We start from the raw sequence: 22,511 nt of genomic DNA, 5'->3' as shown, positions 1-22,511 counted from the left end.
GTCAGCAAGTACCTGCTTTCCTCTTGGGATTTCTACAGATCCCTTGCATTCCTAAGTTTCTCTCCATACACAATGGGGCAGGCTGTGTTTGTCCAATTCCAGGGGGGAGACATTCTCATCAGAGTCTACAGGAATGGTGGCTTCTGGGGTAGCAGCCGTGCACGGCATCTCTGGCCCCACTGGTCACTCTCTCCACTGACTCAGATGTGGTGGGAGCCATTGGTGTTGTGAAGAAGCTTGGCCAAAAACTGCTGGGCAGCAATTGAGGGTTTTGCAATAGATAGGGCTCAGTTTAGGGCAGGTGTGCCCATCCGGCCTCCCAGCAGAGAGACGGCCATGGTCCTCCAGTCTCCCAGCAGACGGGGGGGCCCAGGCTCCACCTCCCTCCACACCCTCCTCCAGGACCAGAGCAATCAGGAGGCGGGTAGCAGGTACAGGGTGGGGGGTTGCAGAGGGGGAGCACTGAGTCCAAAAGAAGAGCAGATGGAAGATGCAGAGCTAGACCCAGGCCAGGTGACCCAGTGTGCTTTGGGACTCTTTATCCATGTGCCAGGAAACAAAGACTTAGCCCTTGTTCAAGGCCAAAGTAGATGAGTTAGCAGTGTTATTCAGCACAGGTGGGGAAAGAGCCACATTACAGGCCCCGCCCTCCCTTCAGCATGGACTCCTGGATTCTGTAGAGCAGCTACTCACAGAGGGCCCTGATCCTGGAGGAGGAGCAAGCCCCATGTCCTGGTATTTCTCCTCCCAGAGTAGCTGGGGCCACAGCCTTGGTGTAGTAAAGAGGGGCCCCACCCAAGGCATATGATTTCATCTGAAGAATCACAACAACTTTTTAAATGAGTTTTCATTTATTAAAATGTTTCTTCTATTTAATGACAACATGATGATTTTACCTTCTAGTTACAATTTACTTATTTATTTATTTTTGACAAGTGATCATAGTTTATATGGGCCTACTAGTGGTAAAGAAACTGCCTGCTGATGCAGGAAACATAAGAGACGTGAGTTCAATCCCTGGGTCAGGAAGATCCCCCGGAGAAGGGAATGGCAACCGACTCCAATATTCTTGCCTGGAGAATCCCATGGACAGAAGAGCCCAGCAGGCTATGGTCCATAGCGTCGCAAAGAATCAGACACAATTGAAATGACTTAGCACACACGCACACATAATAGTTCACACAGCTTCACAGCAACTTTACTGTTTGAGCATCAGTATTCCTCTTCTTCAGAGGAGAAAACCCAGGGTAGACACAGCAAGTCTAGAAAATGACCAGAGGTCACTTTGGGACCTGAATTAGCACATGATTCACGTCTAAACATCAGGCCTGGCCAGTGGTCAGGAAAGTGCTACTGAGGGTGCCTGGATAGAGTCCATCCAAGTCCATGTACTGAAAGTGTCAAAAAAAATAAAGTAAGGTCCAGATCATACAGCTGAGCCAATACCATGAGCAAAGGCTCGGGCTGGGCACTTCCACCTGTGAGTCTGACCTTTCCATCCTTGGAAATGGATAGGGGCCTGTCTGGAGATTTGGGGGCCACATGGAATAAAGCCAGAAAGAGTGGGAAGGGGGACTGCTGCCTGCTGGGCTGAGTGTGGGGCAGGCTGGGGCCTCTGAACCCAGCCCGTGGTCCTTGCTGGTGGCCCAGGTCAAGGGGCCTGAGTGGAGAACTCCGTGGGTGCCTGGACTGCCCAGGGTTTGGGCAACACAGACCTCAGGGTCTCCCTGGGCACCTTCCTGAGTGCCTCCTGTTTCCAAGGGTGCAGCCTGGCAGCCCCTGGTGCAGGCCTTCTGCTCACAGTCACTGTGGAAGGGGAGGCTGCTGAGCCTTAAAAAATGCCGGGTGTGATGGGCCACCCACCGCCCCCCTCCAAGGACGCGTGAAGAGAGGGCTGTGCCCACGTCAGGAAGGGAAGCTCAGGCAAGGAGGCATCTAGAATGAGGCTCATCTCAGAAGCAGAGTGGCCAGAAGAGAAGCCTGCGTGACTTGGCCTGAGTTCTCAGACCCGCTGCCCATTGTGACATCACTGGAGGGGGTGGCTCTGACCGGGAGGCCTTGACAGCATCATTTCCCTCAGCCCTGGCCTCCGTCACCTCCAGGCCAACTGCCACGCCCTGGGCCATGTTCCTGTGGTCCCTTTTGCTGCTCATGTCCCAGGCCAGGGATGCACACCTCGGTATGTGGACACCTGCCTGGGGGCCTGAATGACTCCTCAAGTGGGGCTGGGTCCCTCCCTTCCATCCTGCCAGGAGCCCAAGGGACAAAAGGACAGCTCTTATTGTTCTTTAGTCCCTCAGTTGTGTCTGACTCTGCTATCCCCTGGACTGTAGCCCACCAGGCTCCTCTGTCCATGGGATTCTCCAGGGAAGAATACTGGAGCGGGTTGCCATTTCCTTCTCCAGGGGATCTTCCCTATCCAGGGATCAATCCTGAGTCTCCTGCATTACAGGCAGATTCTTTACCACTGAGTCACCTACGAAGCCGAAGGAGCAGCTCACAAATAAGTTAATGGCCACTAAGAGGCCAGCTCACAAGAGCAGTGGCTTCCGATATCCCACACATCCTTCCTGGAAACCACTTCCCTTGCTCCTTGTCTTGTGCCAGCCCCAAGTTGTAGCTTGAGAACTCTTAGTTGTGGTATGTGGGAGCTAGTTCCCCGACCAGGGATTGAACCCCAATCCCCCTGCATTGGGAACGCCTGGGAAATCCCACAAATGCTTTATTATAGTTCTGTAGGACTTCCACGTGGGCCTCACTGGTCTAAGATCAGGGTGTCAGCAGGACTGTGCTTCTACTGGAAGCTTTAGAGGGAGTGTATTAACTGGGGTTTTCTGACTTCTGGAGGTCATCAGTATCCCTTGGCTTGTGGCCCCTTCCTTCATCTTCAAAGCCAGTGATATTGCACCTGTCCATGCCTTTCTCCTATAGTCAGATCTCTCTCCTTCTGCTGTCCTCCACCACCCTTAGGGGCCAGTGGGACTACAGTGGGCTTACTCAGATTATCATAGACAATCTGCCCATCTTAAGATCAGATGTTTAGCAACTTTCATTCCACCTTCAAAGTCCCCTTTGCCTCATAAGGCAACATATTCACGAGTTCCAAATCATGGTCCATTAGGACATGGACATCTTTTGAGATGGAGGCATTATTCTGCCAAGCACTACAGGTTGGTCTGGGCAGGTATTCCCTGATTTCTCCTGGATGAAAGCAGAAGCTAGCACAGTAAAGTGAGTTGCTTATTTGGAAGGGAGACAGAGCCAACACTTTTGACCATGTCCCAGGCTCTGGGAAACAAATGTGAAGCCTCTGTTGGCTTACTTGTGTTTCTAAGGTGCTTCACTGGGCCAGCCTCAGTTTCCCCATCTCTAGAATGGGTACAATGATAGCTACTTATGGATGTCCTATAGGTATTGACTAAGTGTTGCATCTTTTGCCTTCCTTTCTCTCATTCTACCAGAATGTGGTGAAAGACCCATGTTTGCAAGAGGAGCTCAGTATTCCAGAATCACAGGAGGGATAGAGGCTGGGGTGGGTGAGTTTCCATGGCAGGTGAGTATTCAGGCAAGAAATGAACATCTCTGTGGTGGCGCCATCCTCAACGAGTGGTGGATTATCACGGCGGCTCATTGCTTTTACCCTGAGCTGTTACCGTAAGTACCAAGTTCATCCCATTTCTTCTGACAGTGTGCGCCCCTGGGGTACCCCGCACTCAGCCAAGCCTGACTGCTAAGGGGAGTTCTGGAGTTGCTGCATCCCGAATCAGAAATGAATGACCACCACCTACTGCCTTCCACCCTGGGGACTGGTCTGTCTACCTCTCCTGTGACATTCAAGTCCTTTTAGGTGGAAGTTCTCCAAATTCTGGAGGTCTCGGTTCCTGGGCCATCTGACACCTGACTTCCCTGCCCTGTGTAGAGTTTTCTCTGCATTCCAGGAGACTGGTGGAAAACAGAGCATTTAGTGATTACAAATCATGTTCTAAGAAACCATGTGCATTAACTGATTTAACCATATACACCAACCATATACACGAGGAAGGCAGAATGAATTGCTCCCTTTTCACTCATTCGATCTTACAACAACCCTAGGGCAGCTAAAATGAACATCTTTATCTTATAGAGAAGGAAGCTGAAGCCCAGTAAGGCTGGGTGATTCACCCAAGGTACACATCTAGCAGACAAGAAATAGCATTTAAATCCACTTCTAGCACTTGTACTTTTCTGCTCCACCATCTCATGAAAGATTGAAGATACATAGAAAGATGACCTTTAAAAGGTTAATCAAAACCACAGGGCAAGTTTCACCCTGGGGTAACCAAGGAAACTTGCTGCATCTGCTCTCATGGGATGCTTGGGATTGGAAAATTCCTGGCCATTCTGCCTGGAAGGAAATTCCTGAAGAGTCTTTCTGCTTCATCAGTGGCAGTGCGTCTTGCATGCTAAGTTGCTTCAGTCATGTCTGACTCTTCATGGCCCTAAGGACAGTAGCTGCCAGGCTCCTCTGTCCATGGGATTCTCCAGGCAAGAATACTGAAGTGGGTTGCCATGCCCTCCTCCAGGAGGTCATCTCAACCCAGGTATCAAACCTGAGTCTCTTCTGTCTCTTGCATTGGCAGGTGAGTTCTTTACCACTAGTGCCGCCTGGGAAGCCCCATCAATGGCAGGTCTAGATTCAATTCCATTCTTGATTCTTGCATGGGCCTTCTATATATGTGTACAAGAGTTTATTTCTAAGACAGAAGTTGTAGAATCATAGGGCTGTACATCTTCAAGTTTATTAGAAGACACCAAATGATTTTTCAAAGTGGTTGCACCAATTTAAATTTCCCCCAGTGGTATATAAGTATTAAATTCATCACCAATACTTGCTACTTTTTCAGAACTTTTAATTTTTGCCTTTCTGATAGGTGTGAAAGACTATTATCTTTGTGGTCATAATTTGTATTTTTCTTACTACTGCTACATTGATATTTTCAAGTTGATTGGTATATTTTCTCTCCTATAATGACTGTTCGAGTTTGACAGTTTTTTATTTGTAGAATCTCTTTATATATTCTGAATATTTACCTTTGGTCAGTTGTGTATGTTGCAAACAAACAAAATCCGAGTCTCTAAATTGCTGGTAGACGGGTTGATATGATAACCCCTTACCTACCTGAGGGCTAGTTTGTGTGTGCCAGTGTCTGATCTGTGCTAAGTGGTCTTTTGTGGGCTCTTTGGGCAGGTGCTTGAGGGGCAAAGCTAAGTCCTGCCTTTGCCCAGTGAGGTAGGACTGTCTCGTTCGGGTCTCTGGGACGATGCTGGAGCACCAAGGCGGCTGTGGTCCCACACTGGCTGTTGCACCCTCCCTCTCTACCTTTTACAAATGCTCACACCCTCGGAGCAACAGCCCCAGTAGGACAAGTCCAGAAGGCTAGTAGGACCATGTGGGGTTTAAGTCTTAGCCGTAGCCGATTCTGGGCCCCCTGTGACTTTCCTTCCTCTCTGGTTCTCCGCCTCCACCAGGCCCACCGATCTGAGAGTCGTGCTGGGAACCAATAGCCTAACCAGCCCGTCCCTGGAGATAGAGGGAGTCACAACCATCATTCGTCACAAGGACTTTCAAAGAGTCAGCATGGACAATGACATCGCTCTGCTGATGCTGGACAATCCCATCACATTCAACGAGCTGAAAGAACCCATCTGCCTGCCCATGCGGCCCGGCCTCTCCCAGTGGCACAATTGCTGGGTGGCAGGATGGGGGCAGGTCAAATCCGGTATGTCACAGCTCAGCATCTCCTGGGTGCAGCCAGGGTAAGAGCTGCATCACTGGCATCTGAGGACGGGCCAGTAAACCTAGAGGAGAAGGCGAAAGAGAGAGCGAGCTGAGGAAGGGGGCGGGGAGGGGGCTTGCCTCAGAGCTAATCCCTGAACACTAGAAACCCAGGGAGGCCTGATCTCAGCCTCTTCCAAGTTACCAAGGAAACACCCACTCCCAACCCCCACCAAGGCCCAGCGCTGAGATGCCAGGTGTGGGCCATCCCTGGGTGTGGTCCTCCCTTGAGAGCCAGCGCACAACCATCTTGTTGGCTTCACTGAATGCAAACCTCCAGCTTGCCAGGGGCTCCCTGCTCTGTCCTCTCTCATCTCCCTGATTCACGCATGTATGCTTTCCACCTGATTCCTTCAGGCGTTCAAGACACCTGCCCTGGCCTAGACTTTAGATGGTCCTGGAGTGTTGCCCATCCATTCTTAGAAATGAATCTGTTCTTGTTACTTGTCAATACATTGTCATTTGGCCCCTCCTCCTGGAGGAGCTGGACCAGGGTATAAAGGGATTATGAAAGCCCCCACTGAACTGTCCCCAAAGAAAACTCAGTAACATAGGTGTGGGAGGGGTGGGAACAACACAGCACTAGCTCGGGCCTGAACAAGACTACAGGTCCTTGGGGGATGCTTTGCAACAAGTTGAGGTCCGAAACACGGTAGGTATTTCAGGAATTTAGTGAATGGAGGGTAATTGGTGTTAACACTGATCGACAGCTTCAGACATGACTCAAAATTTAGAAGTGAGGAAGAGGCAGGTGGGTTCCTGCAAAACTAAAAATATGCAATAAGAATAAGACCTTTGAAATCTCCTTGTGGTTAGAGTTAATGAGATGGAGACAAATCCAGACAAATTCCTGGAAGCTGGCAGTCCAGGAAGGGCCTTGGCAAACCCCTTGTCCAGCCTGTCAACCACTGACAGAAAACAACAAAATTTTGTACAGCCATTATCCTTCAATTGAAGAGTCATTAAATTAGACAACAAAAAAGACTCTCAACCAACCTACCCTACCTTTGTCTGGGGGACCTGAGAGTTTCTCACTGAGAGCGCAAACCCAGTTTCAGTGCACTGCGTTCGAAGTGCCGTACTCACAGAATAGAGGGGCGATAGGCAAACATGGCTTGAAGAGGTGGGATTACGTAAGAACGGATCAACAGCCAGTTCTAAGAAGTCAAATTGGTGGGGTTGCTGGAGCCAAGGTGGAAGTCTTCCTGGAGGCAGGAATAGGATTTTGAATGGGAGGAATTAAAAATTTAAATAGATGGGGACTTGTTTAGAAGAGCCTGGGCCGCTGGAATGAGTAAATTGCAAGGGATTCCTAGAAGGATGTGGAGAATGAGGTTCTGTGAAAATGTGAAAAAAGGGTGGATGGGTGGCTGGTGGGATGCTGGGCAGGATGGCCTGGGGCCCACTCGGTTGCATTAGAAGCACCGGGGCTGGAGTCCAGTGACCGTTGTAATGGGCCTTCTCCATGGTTCAGGTCTCAACCAGCCTATGGAAACTGAGCTGCTGAAAGCACCCATGACCATAATGAATTGGGATAAGTGTTTTAAGGAATTTCCCAAACTTACCAAAAACATGCTGTGTGCTGGATATGAGAATGAGAGCTACGATTCTTGCCAGGTAACTTGGGGGTACCTGGGGTGGTACAGTGCAAAGGCACCCTCTGTCCATGGGAAGCAGACAGTAAGAGTTTGGGGAAAGTGCAGGAATCGGGCTTAGTTGTGAGAAGGGGGACCTGGATTCAGGAATACTTAGTGTCAGGTCCTGTGAGTCAGTAAGAAGCAACCCTGAATAAATATTTCTGGCCTTCTCCAGGTAGGGCCTCAAGACTTTTTCCATCTCAGACTTGTTAAAAAAAAAAAAAAAAAGGTGAGGAAGATTTGAGATCCATACAAGAAATTCTTTTCCTTCATTAATTTTAGCTACCTCTGTTGAGTGCACTGAGCCCTGAGATCCAAACTTTGTTTCTTCCCTTTTTTTTGTCTGTGTCAGATCTTGGTTGTGACACTGGGGCTTCTCTCTAGTTGTGGCCTGCAAGCTCAGTACTTGAGGCTCCGGATCTTAGTTACCCAACCAGGGATGGAACCCACATCCTCTGCGTTGGAAGGTGGATTCTCAACCACTGCACCACCGGGGAAGTCCCAGGTTCTAAACCATTAGTGAGACACGGGTTCTTGACTAAAGGAGCCCACTATGTCCTGGGCAGGCAGTTGGGTAAACTACCATAGCGTATTGGATGATGTATGCAGCTTCCACTGAACAAAAGTCTGGCACCTTAGTTTCTCTTTAATAAAATGGACACAAAATTTTAAAACAGTTTTGATTGGTACTAGAAAAGAAATAGAGGGAAAACCCTCATAAACTAACTTCCTCTGGTTGTAAGGATGGGAGAGATTCATCTTGGGAGTGCTCACTTGAGGAGCCCCCTTAGTCCTGCTCATCAGCTGGGCAGCAGATCTGGTCACTGGTGTGAAACTATAAGTGTGCATGTTAGATGCTCTACGAGTGACGAAAAGGTTGTCTCGTGCAAAGGCTGTGAGGTAGGAAAGAGTGAACTCCAGCAGCAATGGCATCTCTTCTAGAAGGTGTCCCCTCTGTGGTGAACATTGTGGGGACCACAGAGAGAGACGGAACCAGTGTCTCACAAGCCTTGTGTTTTTCCCATATCCTGGACAATTTAAAACATTTCAAAACAAAACAAGATAATTGGAACTTCTAGTTCTGGACAAGATGAAGTAGACACATTTGTCTTGATCCCCCTCTCTAAATACAGCTGAAAACCCTGGACATTATATTGTGAAACAAAAGTAAAGGCTCCGGAAGGGAAAGAGATGAAATTGGAAACAAATATCCTACTACTTAAGGCGTGATCAGCAGTGAATTCCCTGGATTTTCTTTTCACCTCTTACCTCCCAGCCTGGATCATAGTACATGCTGCTGCTGCTGCTAAGTCGCTTCACTTGTGTCCGACTCTGTGCGACCCCATAGACGGAAGCCCACCAGGCTCCCCCGTCCCTGGGATTCTCCAGGAAAGAACACTGGAGTGGGTTGCCATTTCCTTCTCCAGTGCATGAAAGTGAAAAGTCAAAGTGAAGTCGCTCAGTCGTGTCGGACTCTTAGCGACCCTATGGACTACCTGGCAGGAAAAATGCCAATGGTCATAGATATAAACTAACAAAAACAAAACAAGAAAAACTTCCTCTCTTTGGAGAAAAAGAAAGGACAATCTAGCAAAGCAGAAACTATTTAACAATAATCCTTCTATTCCAGCAATATACCAGGAAAAATCCCCATAGCACTCCTACCCCAGCAAGCAAGGTCTAGTGGACACCCTCGCCCGCCCCACTTCTGCCCACCATGGTGGTGTCAGAGGAGGCTGAATGGAAAGGCAGGACTTTACTATCTAGTCATAACGAACCATCCTCGGTCCCCCTCAGTGTCAGTGGAAGCCACCTGAGGAACTTGGGCTCCCACCCAGTAGCAGTCACACTCCTGTTCCTTCCCTTGGTGTTGTTGCTGGCCTGAGTGGGGGGTCTTGACTTCTACCCCAATTTAATGGAAAGGAGTTGGCTTCCCACACTCCAGTTTCATAAGAAGCCTGTTAAAACAGGTGATTCATATGAGAACCAGAATCCTGTAACCTAATATTCAAGACGTTATCTGTAATAGAGTAGAGAGTTTCATTAATATACATGGATTCCATTTATTAATGCACACAAGATAAGGAAAAATAAAACTAAAAATCTGAGTAAAGAACCTTTTGGGAGGACTTCCCTGGTAGTCCAGCGGCTAAGACTCTGTGCTCCCAATGCAGGGAGCCTGGGTTCAGCCCCTGGTCAGGGAACTAGATCCCACATGCCACAACAGCTAAGAGTTTGCATGCCCAACAAAAAGATCCCTCATGGGGCAATTAAGATCTAAGTAAAGAAATGTCTAAAAATTAAAAACAAAGCCAAGCAGCTTGCTTTAAAATTGTTTTTTTTTTTTTTGAAAAATTGAGAACTAGAATTCCTGGAGTAAATTCAATTAAAACATGAAATGAATCATGCACATAAATATAAAACTATACAAATTTTTTAGGACAAAATAAATCTTTGGGACATAGTGTAACACCAAAAACATAACTCATAAGAAGAAAAATTGATCAACTGGACCTCATCAAAATTTGAAAAGACCATATTAAGAGGATGAGGAAGGAACTTCCCTGGTGGTCCAGTGGCTAAGACTCCGTGCTCCCAATGCCAGGGGCCTGGGTTCAATCCCTGGTTGGGGAATTAGATCCCACATGCTTCAACTAAGACCCGGTGAAGTCAAATAAAAATAATTTTTTAAAAAAGGGAATGAGGGAGGGGATATATATATACCTATAGCTGATTCACTTCATTGTACAGCAGAGACTAACACAACATCATAAAGAAATTATACTCAAATAATATATATATATAATAAATTAAAATTAAGAGGATGAAATTACAAGCTATTGATTGGGAGGTAATATCCAACAAAGGAACTATGCTTAGAATATATAAAGCACTCTCAAACTCAAAAGCAGAAAGACAAACTGTCCAGTGCAAAAATGGGCAAAAGACAAGGACAGACATTTTGTTGACGAGGATATACAGATGGCAAATAAAATAGAGAGATGTTCAATGTCATTCGTCATCAAGAAAATGCAAATTGAACTACAATCAGAAAATGCAAATTAAAACTACTACACACCTCAGAATGGTTTAAAAAAAAAATTAGTAACACCAGATGCTGACAAGAACGCAGAGAAACTGGATCACGAATACATTGCTGGGGTGGGAGTGGGGGATGGGGCGAGGTTTAAAATAATTTAATCACTCTGAAAACCAATTTTGTAGTTTTTAAAAAAACTGAAGGTGTTCTTGCCTTATAACCCAGCAAATTCCATTACTGGGCATTTATTCCAGAGAAATGAAGGCTTGTGTTCACACAAAAAACCATGCAGGGGTGCTTATAGCAGATCCACTCATCAGAGCCTGAAATCGGAAGCAAACATCCTACAAGATGTGGATAACTGAATATGCTGCGGTGCATCTGTGCCATGCAATACCACTCAGCTGTGACACGAAGCAATCTATCAAACTATTGACATAGTAATGACATGGATGTGCCCAGAGATTTGTGCTGTGTGCAACAAGCTGACCCCAAAGGTCCCACACTGTGTGACTCCATTTACGTAACACTCCTGAAACGATAAAATTAAAGAAAGGGAGAATGGGTTAGTGGTTGCCAGGATTTAAGGAGAGTTTAGGGCTGGAAGGAAGTAGAAGTGGAGATGGCCTTAAAAGGGCAGCATGGGGGATCCTTTGGTTGATGGACGAGTTCTATATATTGACTGTATCAGTGTTAATACCCCTGATGGTGCTATTGTATTATACATATTTCTGCAAGATGGTCTCATTGGGAGAAACTTGTAAAGGGTATGTCGGATCCCTCTGAATTGTTTCTTTCAACTGCACGTGAATCTACAGTTATACATAAGATAACAAAGAGAAGACAACTCTTCCCAATTTGCTGTGTTGTGCTATGCTCAGTCATGTCCAACTCTTTTTGACCCGATGGACTATAGTCCACCAGGCTCCTCTGTCCATGGGATTTTCCCAGCAGGAATACTGGAATAGATTGCCATTTCCTTCTCCAGGGGATCTTCTTGACTCAGGGATCAAACCTGCATCTCTTGCATCTCAGCAACAAGGATTAAAAGAAAATTTTAGATCCTAGCCACGCCACAGACCTAGGGAGCAGCCAGTTCATGTTGCAGTAAGAGACAAAGGATTCCAATAGTAATAGAAAAGGGGGAAAACAACATTTAGTAGAACTGGGAGAAAGTCACAGAGGCTTGAAACAGTATCGTGTGTTCAGGGAACTTTCAATATTTCAGAAGCCAGAGGTAACGGGGTTAGTGTGGAGAGGTAAGCAGAGCAAGGTCACCAGGGGTGGGCGGCCATGCGGGGAGACTAGGGGTTGACCCAGGCTCTTGCCCCTGCTGTTCACCCAAGAATATAAGACTCAAGTCCCATCAGTATGCACACCTATCTTTTCAATCTCTTTGATTTATCACCATCCGATATTCAAATGGCCAAAGCCAACAATGGCAACACAAGTGTCAAGATGATGTTTTCTGTGGCTACCATCTGGAGTTTACGATTTTTTGCTTAAATCCATCCCTTATCAAAATGTACTTTAATGAAAGCTAAAATTAACCTTCTATAACTTGAGTGCTATAAATAAATGTGCTATTATCATTTTAAGCCTTTTAAAAAAAATCATGATGCAAAAAGTTTTGTTCTCTGTTTAGAAAGCTTTCTATTGCTGATAATCAGCTGACACTGATCTGGGCAAGGAAAGTTTTCTGAAATTATATAATATTATCATCACTTAAAACCAGATAAGCCAGACAAGAAAATCCCTTCAGTTCAGTTCAGTTCAGTTCAGTCGCTCAGTCGTGTCCAACTCTTTGCAACCCCATGAATTGCAGCACGCCAGGCCTCCCTGTCCATCACCAACTCCTGGAGTTCACTCAAACTCACGTCCATCGGGTCTGTGATGCCATCCAGCCATCTCATCCTCTGTTGTCCCCTTCTCCTCCTGCCCCCAATCCCTCCCAGCATCAGAGTCTTTTCCAATGAGTCAGCTCTTAGCATGAGGTGGCCAAAGCACTGGAGTTTCAGCTTCAGCATCATTCCTTCCAAAGAAAATCCCTTAGGGTTTAAAAATAATTGCCCTTAAAAATAAAATCACACTTTTTAACTTGGAAAAGTTGAAAAAAACTGTAATCACATAATGAAGGGAAATTATAATTGGATTATGAAAACATTGAAATATGTCCAAAGTAACAAGCAAGATTATGCTATCCTTAAAATACAAATTAAAATTGAATCAACTGAATTTTGTGGTTTACTTTTCCAGCACGTTTCCTCTTTGTAATCCCCTATTAATTACACTATTTAAAAATATTCAACTTAAAAAAAATCAGTGAGTGGCACAATGCCACAAAATATAAAATCAAATAGGTCCCCAGCTAGCTACGCTGTAGTTTTTGTGAAGGACCAGCAGCCATCTGAGAAACAGGCATCACCATGCTGCGTAGCTTTCTCGTCCGTCTCCTCAATCCCGGCGGAAATGGCGTCTTATTCATGGCTGGCCAGTGTCTCAAACAGTGCCTGGCATGGAAAATACTCAACAAAAATGTCTGCCAAAGAGATGAACCTTCCTAAGAAGCTGAAAACTGCCTCTAATATAACGGTAATCTTAGCAGAGGGGACGTCCAAGAGAGAGACCGTGGTGGACAGTGGTTAAGAGCTGGCAGCCAACTGGGCTGTCAGGCAATGTGGTCACGGGGCTGCCAAGCTGAGTTGGAGGTCAACCTGAGCTATTGGGTTGGCCAAAGAATTTGTTCGGCTTTTCCTGTAAGCTATTATGAACGAACCAACCCCAAACTCTCTTTAAAGATCTTTTTTAAAAAAATTTTTGAGCAGTTTGAGGGTCATAGCAAAATTGAGAGGAAGGTATAGAGATTTTCCATTAACCCCCTGCCCCTCCCCACACATCTCCCCTGTTATCAGCATCCCCATCAGAGTGGTACCTGTGTTATAACTGATGAACCCACACTGACACATCACAGTCACCCACAGCCCGTGGTGTGTATTAGCATTCATTCTCGGTACTGCCCAGTCTGTGATTAAACATATAATGATATTCACCGTAATGGATGGCACCACACAGAGTACTTTCACCATCCTGGGCTACCTGCCAGGGTGTTATGAGCCCATTATCACCCATGACACTTGCATAAAAGTCTTATCTCACTCCGTAGAGCCTTAGACTTTTAGAGCCAGAAAGACATGTAAAAAAAAAAAATGTTGAATTGCATCTGTTTCACAGATGAGAAAACGTGGTTATTTTAATCATCAATCATCCTCTTCACTACCTGAATGGATCCGAAGCCGTGTAATAATTTCACAGCTCTTTCACACGTATTTAATAATTTCATTCTATCCAACTACCCTGTAAAATGGGTGTGGGAAAGTCTCACTGTCTCTGAGAAAATAGAAATCTCAGAATTTAAGTGATTTGCCTGAGGTGGTGGGGCCAGGCTGGAAGCCAGGTCATGTGCTTCTCGCCCAAAACAGACAGGAGTGATCATGTGATGTAATTAACATGGCGATGAACTTAGGAGATTCTGTGGTCAGTATGTTTCTAACCAGACCAGTCTCTGGCTTCCAGCCTTAGTCTCGAAACAAAGTTCCTATTAATTGGACTGTCATTAGTCCTGGGTCCTTGCTGGCTGAGGCCAGATCCTCTTCTGAGATAATCCTTCCTTCCTTTGCTAGAGAAAGAGAAAAAGATTAAAGGCTCTATGCATGAAAGAACATGAATTTACAGATGTCCCTCTGAAATTCCAGCATGCAGAGTACATCATGAGAAATGCTGGGCTGGAAGAAGCACAAGCTGGAATCAAGATTGCCGGGAGAAATATCACTAACCTCAGATATGCAGATGACACCACCCTTATGGCAGAAAGTGAAGAGGAACTAAAAAGCCTTTTGATGAAATTGAAAGAGGAGAGTGAAAAAGTTGGCTTAAAGCTCAACATTTAGAAAACTAAGATCATGGCATCTGGTCCCATCACTTCATGGGAAATAGATGGGGAAACAGTGGAAACAGTGTCAGACTTTATTTTTTTGGGCTCCAAAATCAATGCAAATGGTAATTGCAGCCATGAAATTAAAAGACACTTACTCCTTGGAATGAAAGTTATGACCAACCTAGATAGCATATGCAAAGAAATAGAGGAAAACAACAGAATGGGAAAGACTAGAGATCTCTTCAAGAAAATTAGAGATACCAAGGGAATATTTCATGCAAAGATGGGCTTGATAAAGGACAGAAATGGTATGGACCTAATAGAAACAGAAGATATTAAGAAGAGATGGCAAGAATACACAGAAGAACTGTACAAAAAAGATCTTCACATCCCAGATAATCACAACGGTGTAATCACTGACCTAGAGCCAGACATCCTGGAATGTGAAGTCCAGTGGGCCTTAGAAAGCATTACTACGAACAAAGCTAGTGGAGGTGATGGAATTCCAGTTGAGCTATTCCAAATCCTGAAAGATGATGCTGTGAAAGTGCTGCACTCAATATACCAACAAATTTGGAAAACTCAGCAGTGGCCACAGGACTGGAAAAGGTCTGTTTTCATTCCAATCCCAAAGAAAGGCAATGCCAAAGAATGCTCAAACTACCGCACAATTGCACTCATCTCACACGCTAGTAAAGTAATGCTCAAAATTCTCCAAGCCAGGCTTCAGCAATACATGAACCAGAGGTTCAAGCTGGTTTTAGAAAAGGCAGAGGAACCAGAGATCAAATTGCCAACATCCGCTGGATCATGGAAAAAGCAAGAGAGTTCCAGAAAAACATCTATTTCTGCTTTATTGACTATGCCAAAGCCTTTGACTGTGTGGATCACAATAAACTGTGGGAAATTCTGAAAGAGATGAGAATACCAGACCACCTGACCTGCCTCTTGAGAAACCTGTATGCAGGTCAGGAAGCAACAGTTAGAACTGGACATAGAACAACAGACTGGTTCCAAATAGGAAAAGGAGTACGTCAAGGCTGTATATTGTCACCCTGCTTATTTAACTTCTATGCAGAGTACATCATGAGAAACGCTGGGCTGGAAGAAGCACAAGCTGGAATCAAGACTGCTGGGAGAAATATCAATAACCTCAGATATGCAGATGACACCACCCTTATGGCAGAAAGTGAAGAGGAACTCAAAAGCCTCTTGATGAAAGTGAAAGTGGAGAGTGAAAAAGTTGGCTTAAAGCTCAACAGTCAGAAAATTAAGATCATGGCATCCGGTCCCATCACTTCATGGGAAATAGATGGGGAAACAGTGGAAACAGTGTCAGACTTTATTTTTTTGGGCTCCAAAATCACTGCAGATGGTGACTGCAGCTATGAAATTAAAAGACGCTTACTCCTTGGAAGGAAAGTTATGTCCAACCTAGATAGCATATTCAAAAGCAGAGACATTACTTTGCCAACAAAGGTCCATCTAGTCAAGGCTATGGTTTTTCCTGTGGTCATGTATGGATGTGAGAGTTGGACTGTGAAGAAAGCTGAGCACCGGAGAATTGATGCTTTTGAACTGTGGTGTTGGAGAGGACTCTTGAGAGTCCCTTGGACTGCAAGGAGATCCAACCAGTCCATTCTAAAGGAGATCAGCCCTGGGTGTTCTTTGGAAGGAATGATGCTAAAGCTGAAACTCCAGTACTTTGGCCACCTCATGCGAAGAGTTGACTCATTGGAAAAGACTCTGATGCTGGGAGGGATTGGGGGCAGGAGGAGAAGGGGACGACAGAGGATGAGATGGCTGGATGGCATCACTGACTCGATGGACATGAGTCTGAGTGAACTCCGGGAGTTGGTGATGGACAGGGAGGCCTGGCGTGCTGCGATTCATGGGGTCCCAAAGAGTCGGACACGACTGAGCAACTGAACTGAACTGAAGTAAGGACTCTCTGCTTCCTAAATACACAAGTAGTATTTGTAATGTGTGCATGGGAAGTCACTTGAGTCATGTCCAACTCTGTGCGACCCTGTGGACTATAGCCCTCCAGGCTTCTCTGTCCATGCGATTCTCCAGGCAAGAATACTGGAGTGGGTTGCCATGCCCTCCTCCAGGGGATCTTTCCAACCCAGGGATTGAACCCGAGTCTCTTATGTATCCTGCACTGGCAGGCGGGTTCATTACCACTAAGGCCACCTGGGAACCCTAGTGGTAAAGGGCCCATATTTGTAATACATGAGGCTAAAATAATAAATACTAACATATTTCTAGGGCATTTACTACATAGAATTTACCCTATGCCGAGTGATTTATAGATTTTTAAAATTTCACTGCCAGCACTCTTGGGAAATACTTGGTACTATCTCCATTATAACGATGCAGAAACAGGCTTAGAAGTTCCGTTTCCAAGCTTAGTTCTCTCCCAGCTATGTAAGGAAATAATCAGCATATTAACTAGGTTTTTAAATAATATTTATACCATCATAACATGAAGAAAAATGATTAAAAACAGCACTTATGGAAGGAGCTGTTTGAGTGGAAATCCTATTGATTTGGTTCTCGTCCCTTGACCTTGAACTAGAACTCACAGAAAGAAAAGCACGCCCTGGAACTTCCCTGGGGGCCAGTGGTTAGGACTCTGCACTTCCACTGCAGTAGGCAAGGGCCTTATACATCACGTCCAGGAAGTGCTGATCCTCTTCCTCCTTGTTAAGAGTTCATATAAGATCTCATTCATTCCAGTCCCCTGTTTATGATCATGGAATGGTAGACCATCCCTCTGGTAAGAAAGGAAGGTGGTTTGAGTGACTGTAGCCACCAACCCACCACCCTCGCCGGAGGGAAAGAACATGTGCTTGGCATCAGGAAGGTTTGGTTCCAACTTTGGCCCCAACAGCATGTAACCCTGAGTAAGCCCTTCATCCTTCTTAAGCTTCATTTTCCCTGTATTAATATGGACAAAAGGAAGCCATATCCATGTGCGGGACATGGTGCAGACTGGATACATATTTTCTATATAAATAGATAATTCTCTGAGTCATAGACCCATGTGATTCCACCCTGGAGGAGCCACGCATTCAAAAAAGCTTAGCTCACATGCCCCCTGCAAACACCCACACCACAGGATTAAAAAGAGACATACTTCACCCGCACGCCTCTGGAAGAACATCAAAGGAGACCCAGTTCCTATCCACAGCCCCAACCGCAGCCTGTTTTCCTTCCTTCCCTTCTGTCCAGCGTTTCTGATTTAAGACCCGCCGAACGGGTCCCTACTCGTCCTCAGCCTGGGCGACACATTCTCCGTGTTCCGGATCCCCATCTCGGTGTCGCACGTGGAATGGAGCTAGTCTCTCGCCAGCCCTCCCCCTCCGCCTCCCTCCCGAGTCCCATCCGGTCACCGCCTGAACTCTGCAGACCACAATTCGTGGAGGTGGGCCGAGCAGGGCGCCCTCCCCACCCCCACCGGCCGCAGCCGTGAAGCCGGGATGGGGGGGCGGGCACTGACTGGCAGTGACTTGATTTCGCTTGGTGGCTCGGAGTCGGGAGGCTCATGAGCCCTCTTCCATGAGTGAGCCGCGCTGTGCCTCGGACGCACAGCGGAGAGCGGGGCTCACTGCTGATCTGTGTTCTCTGTCCGCAGGGCGACAGCGGGGGGCCTCTAGCCTGTACCCAAGAATCTGGCAAGAAGTGGTACCACGTGGGCATCATCAGCTGGGGAAGGTCCTGTGGCCTGAAGAACACTCCAGGAATATACACCTTGTTAGAAAACTACCACTCCTGGATTAAGAAGGTGACTGAGTTAGAAGGAAGGCCCTTTAGAGCCGAGCAAATGGTAGGGACTTCCAAACAAAAAGCAAAGGTCTCTCGTGCCTCAGAATTCCCGAGGCCAGGCAGCCCCACACTCTGGCTGCTCCCCTGCCTTCTGCCCTATGTGACGTTCTAAGCTATTTTTCTACTAATAATAAAACAGATGCTATTCTTTAATCGAGGAGGACCTGTGAATGTGAGCCACCAGCAGGGGGACTGGCCACAGGTTAGAGGCTAAGGGCTTAGAACTGAGGCTGCGGACAGCAAACCGGAAGTCAGGCGGGCTGGAGAATTTAGGGACTGGTCTTTGAGTCCCTGTAGTAGTCATCTCTCTTTTCATTGCAGATGAGTTACCAAGCTCAAACCATCTAAAGCCAGAAAGTGTTGCTTATAGGGGTACATAACAGAAAACAAAAACAAAAACAAAATCGAAGAACAAGAGTGTTGCCTTCAGGTTTATGGCTGGACCCAAGAGCTCAGCAGATGTGACTGGGGCTGTTTCTCCAAAAGGGCTTCCAAGAAATGGCTGCAAAGGCCTCTAGTACCTTCAGTTTGTATCCCACCAGCTTAGCAGCTCTCAAAGAGAGAGCCATGTTCCTGAAAATTCCAGCAAAACTCCTGGCCTCCCTTACTTGATACAGAGGCCATGCCCATTGCCGCTCCAATTGCTGCGGCACATGTCTAGGCTAGGCCTGAGTCACGTGCCCACAGGAGCCAGCAAAGGGCCAGCCACCTACAACAGTGTGCCCTGATAGTGAGTACGGGTGGTGCCCCCTGCACACAGAAATCAGGGTGCTGGGGACACGTCAATGGGACTGGATACTGGAGATGGCCCTTGATACTGGACCTTCTGGCTGACCTATCTCTTGGACAGTCGAATCTCAGGCGCTCAGGAGCGCCTGAAGGAATGACATCCAGAGACCATTGCTTTCAGACCGCTGGAGGAGCAGGGTTAGAGTGGGATAAGGGAGATCTGGCAAGTGTTTTCTCTCGCAATCTCTTTCTGCAGAAGTATCATCCATGCTGTACGTCCAGGAAAAGCCCAAGATTCCCTTCAAAGCTTTTCTATTGTATCTTGAGTCGGAGCCCAGGGCACCCAATAGGGACCAAAGCCAGAGGGAAGAGGCACAAAAGGCAGCACCGAGCTGTTCAGTCTTATCCTGAGAGGCAAAGATACCGGAGTGGGTTGCTGATTCCCTCTTCCGGGGGATCTTCTGGACTCAGGGATCGAACCCTCACCTCAGCAGGTGGATTCTTTACCAACTGAGCCACCTGGAAAGTCCTTTTCACCCTAACCTGGGCAACAACTTCATTTTGGATGCGAGGGAGGAGAGGGAGAGAGTGACAGGCAGAGCAGGGCAGGCGGGCGGAGAAGGAGGTGGGGTGGTGAGGGGTGGGATGGCAGGGCTGTGGGGGGCGAAGGAGCCGTGTTTCCTGCCATCTCTGCTGTCCATCATCCCCTCCTGGAGGGGAAATCAGTATTCCTCCCTCTCGTCCTCTCCCCAAATGTTCTGTATTTAGAAAAGAAAGAGCAAACCCTGACAAATGCATATTGTTTTCCAACTAAAAATGCCACATCCGCTTCCGCCCCCACACAGATGTCAGCCCCTCTTCCTGGCTGCCCGGGTGTTGGTGTCGCCGGCCCGGGCACTCCGCCACCGCCCCTGGCATCGCCTGCTGTGAGCACAGATGGAGCCCACGAACTGGACGGCTGGCCTCCCCTCGAGGTCGCCTGGTTTCCTGAGAAACAGATTCTCTGCAGTTTCTTGCAGGAGGAGCATTTCCAACTCAAAACTCTTCTGGCCTCCCCTCCCACCTCCCACACCCCTCCCTGCCACACACACACAAATCACTTGTTTGGAAAGTGTCCCCTCAGTGTCGTGTTCGACCCTTTGCAACCCCATGGACTGTAGCCCACCAGGCTCCTCTGTCCATGGGATTCTCCAGGCAAGAATACTGGAGTGGGTTGCCATTTCCTTCTCCAGGGGATCTTCCCCACCCAGGGATCGAACCTGTGTCTCCTGCATTGGCAGGTAGATTCTTTACCACTGAGCCACCTGGGAAGCCTGAACCTTTTATTCTTCCTGTTGAAAAGCATCTTCTCACCCAACCCTTTTGCCTGTGGACGTGAAAGGGCAGAGAGGACCACTCCCACTGCTCAGATGAGGAAGTTGAGGCTCAGTGAAGAAAAGGTGTTCACTGAGAGTGAAGAGGGCTAAGAGCCAGCATTAGGGGGAGGCATGCTGGAGCCCCCAGGGCACCCCAGGAGCCCCTCACTCCACCATGGCATGAGTTCTAATTCCACTGCTCCCTTGCTGCAGAAGTCAGGAATGCTCAGAGTCCACAGCCTTCTGGCTCCCAGCTGAGCAACTCTGAGCAGGCAGAAAACACACTGTGCAGCTCTGTTTGTTACTAAAGTCTGCCGTGTGCAGAATAACTCCTATATGCCAACCACACTTTGAAATACTCTTCTATGTATTAAGAGGAGAAGGCAATGGCACCCCACTCCAGTACTCTTGCCTAGAAAATCCCATGGATGGAGAAGCCTGGTAGGTTGCAGTCCATGGAGTCGCTGAGGGTCAGACACGACTGAGCGACTTCACTTTCACTTTTCACTTTCATGCATTGGAGAAGGAAATGGCAACCCACTCCAGTGTTCTTGCCTGGAGAATCCCAGGGACGGGGGAGCCTGGTGGTCTGCCGTCTCTGGGGTCGCACAGAGTCGGACACCACTGAAGTGACTTAACAGCAGCACGTATTAAGATCCCCCTCATGGGACTTCCCTAGTGATCCAGTGGCCAAGACTCTGCACTTCCAATGCAGAGAGTGTGGGTTCCATCCCTGGTTGCAGAACTAAGATCCACCCTGCCTCTGGACACTGTCCAAGACAAGGACATGGGCCCATGGGTCTGATACCTGGGTTCAGGTATCCCTCACTCTTTGAGGAATTGGATCCAGCTGGTTCAAATCCTGTGTCCTCCTTGGTCAAAGGGATTTCTAGAGAAGGTTAGAGAGTAAAAACCCATGATTTCACGTTTGCAAAGAATGTCAAGGCAGTATGTCAGCTCTTTATCCTGGATCCTGGAAGAGCAATAGGGCAGTGAAGGAGGCTCCTGCTTCCTCTCCAGACTGTGGTTCTTCCACCAGGAACATGGAAGCCATCAGTCGATAAACCACTCAGTCAACACACAGTGTTAGGCACCCACCTGCCCCTAGGTCCAGGCATATCACTCTGATCAAGGTAGACATGGTGAATGCCTCTTTGGAGCTTGCACTGGGGTAGGGAAGCCAGCAATGGACAGGAAATGACAGAGGGGCAAATCTCACTAAAGGGAAGCCCAGTGTTTCATGTTGCTAACCTTCTTTTTTTTTAGTCGGTGTATAGTTTCTTTACAGTGGTGTGTTGGTTTCTGCTGTACAATAACCTGAATCAGCTATGTGTATATATGTGTCCCCTCCCTCTCCAGCCTCCCTCTCACCCCTCTAGGTCATCACAAAGCACCGAACTGAGCTCCCTGTACTATACAGCAGCTTCCCATTAGCTAAATATTTTACACATGGCAGGGCTTCCCTGGGGGCTCAGCTGGTAAAGAACCCACCTGCAATGCGGGAGACCTGGGTTCGATCCCTGGGTTGGGAAGATCCCCTAGAGAAGGCAACACCCACTCCATTGATTTTACTGGACAGTATAGTCAATGGGGTCGCAAAGAGTTGGACACCACTGAGCAACTTTCACTTTGACTTTACAAGAGGCAATGTATGGATGTCAGTGCTGCTCTCTCAGTTCATCCCACCTTCTCCTTCCCCTCACTGCGTCCGCAAGTCCAGTCTGTTCTCTGAGTCTGCAACATTCTACAGTTCCTCCGGGAGTCAGGGAGGCCCTGTGCTTAACGTTGTTTGTTTACAGTCTGCAGTCATCTCTGAGAGCAAGACTAGCAACGGATATGCTCCGCTTGCGTGGCTGGGGTGAGTAGAGTACTGGGGATAGACACGAACCTGCAGACCGTGAGAGGACAGGATGATCTACCTAAGAAAGGGCGTGTGGTCCCGCGGAAAAGATGACGATGGAGAGGGCAGGGGTCTGACCTGGGGACCGTTGCCTCATGCTGCCTTTAGAGGTACCTGGTCCCCTCCACCCATCCCAAGCCCACTACATGATACAGGACGACAGGCTTTTAACAATGACATTCAACCAACGTGAGATGGTGAGAACACAGGAAGGGCTGGCCCTTGCTAAACAAAGAATAAGACGGACAAGCTTTCTGAGCGACTCACCGT

At 47.4% G+C, this 22,511-nt stretch overlaps 1 protein-coding gene across 1 annotated transcript; it reads left to right on the top strand.

Annotated features, from left to right (window-relative positions):
* The first annotated feature begins 1,141 nt into the window (after positions 1-1,141).
* PRSS55 (serine protease 55) lies at positions 1,142-20,829 on the top strand. Its single transcript, XM_025281352.3, has 6 exons — positions 1,142-2,179; positions 3,462-3,654; positions 5,509-5,759; positions 7,290-7,432; positions 18,067-18,216; positions 19,832-20,829. The coding sequence occupies exons 1-6, from the start codon at positions 2,125-2,127 to the stop codon at positions 20,144-20,146; spliced, it is 1,107 nt and encodes a 368-aa protein (XP_025137137.1). The 5' UTR covers positions 1,142-2,124; the 3' UTR covers positions 20,147-20,829.
* Positions 20,830-22,511: the final 1,682 nt, after the last annotated feature.

Source organism: Bubalus bubalis, chromosome 3 (genome assembly GCF_019923935.1).
Source record: "Bubalus bubalis isolate 160015118507 breed Murrah chromosome 3, NDDB_SH_1, whole genome shotgun sequence".
In the NCBI taxonomy this organism is placed as follows: Eukaryota; Metazoa; Chordata; class Mammalia; order Artiodactyla; family Bovidae; genus Bubalus; species Bubalus bubalis.
The sequence above is the reverse complement of the archived record's forward strand: the minus strand, read 5'-3'. Positions and strand labels throughout refer to the sequence as shown.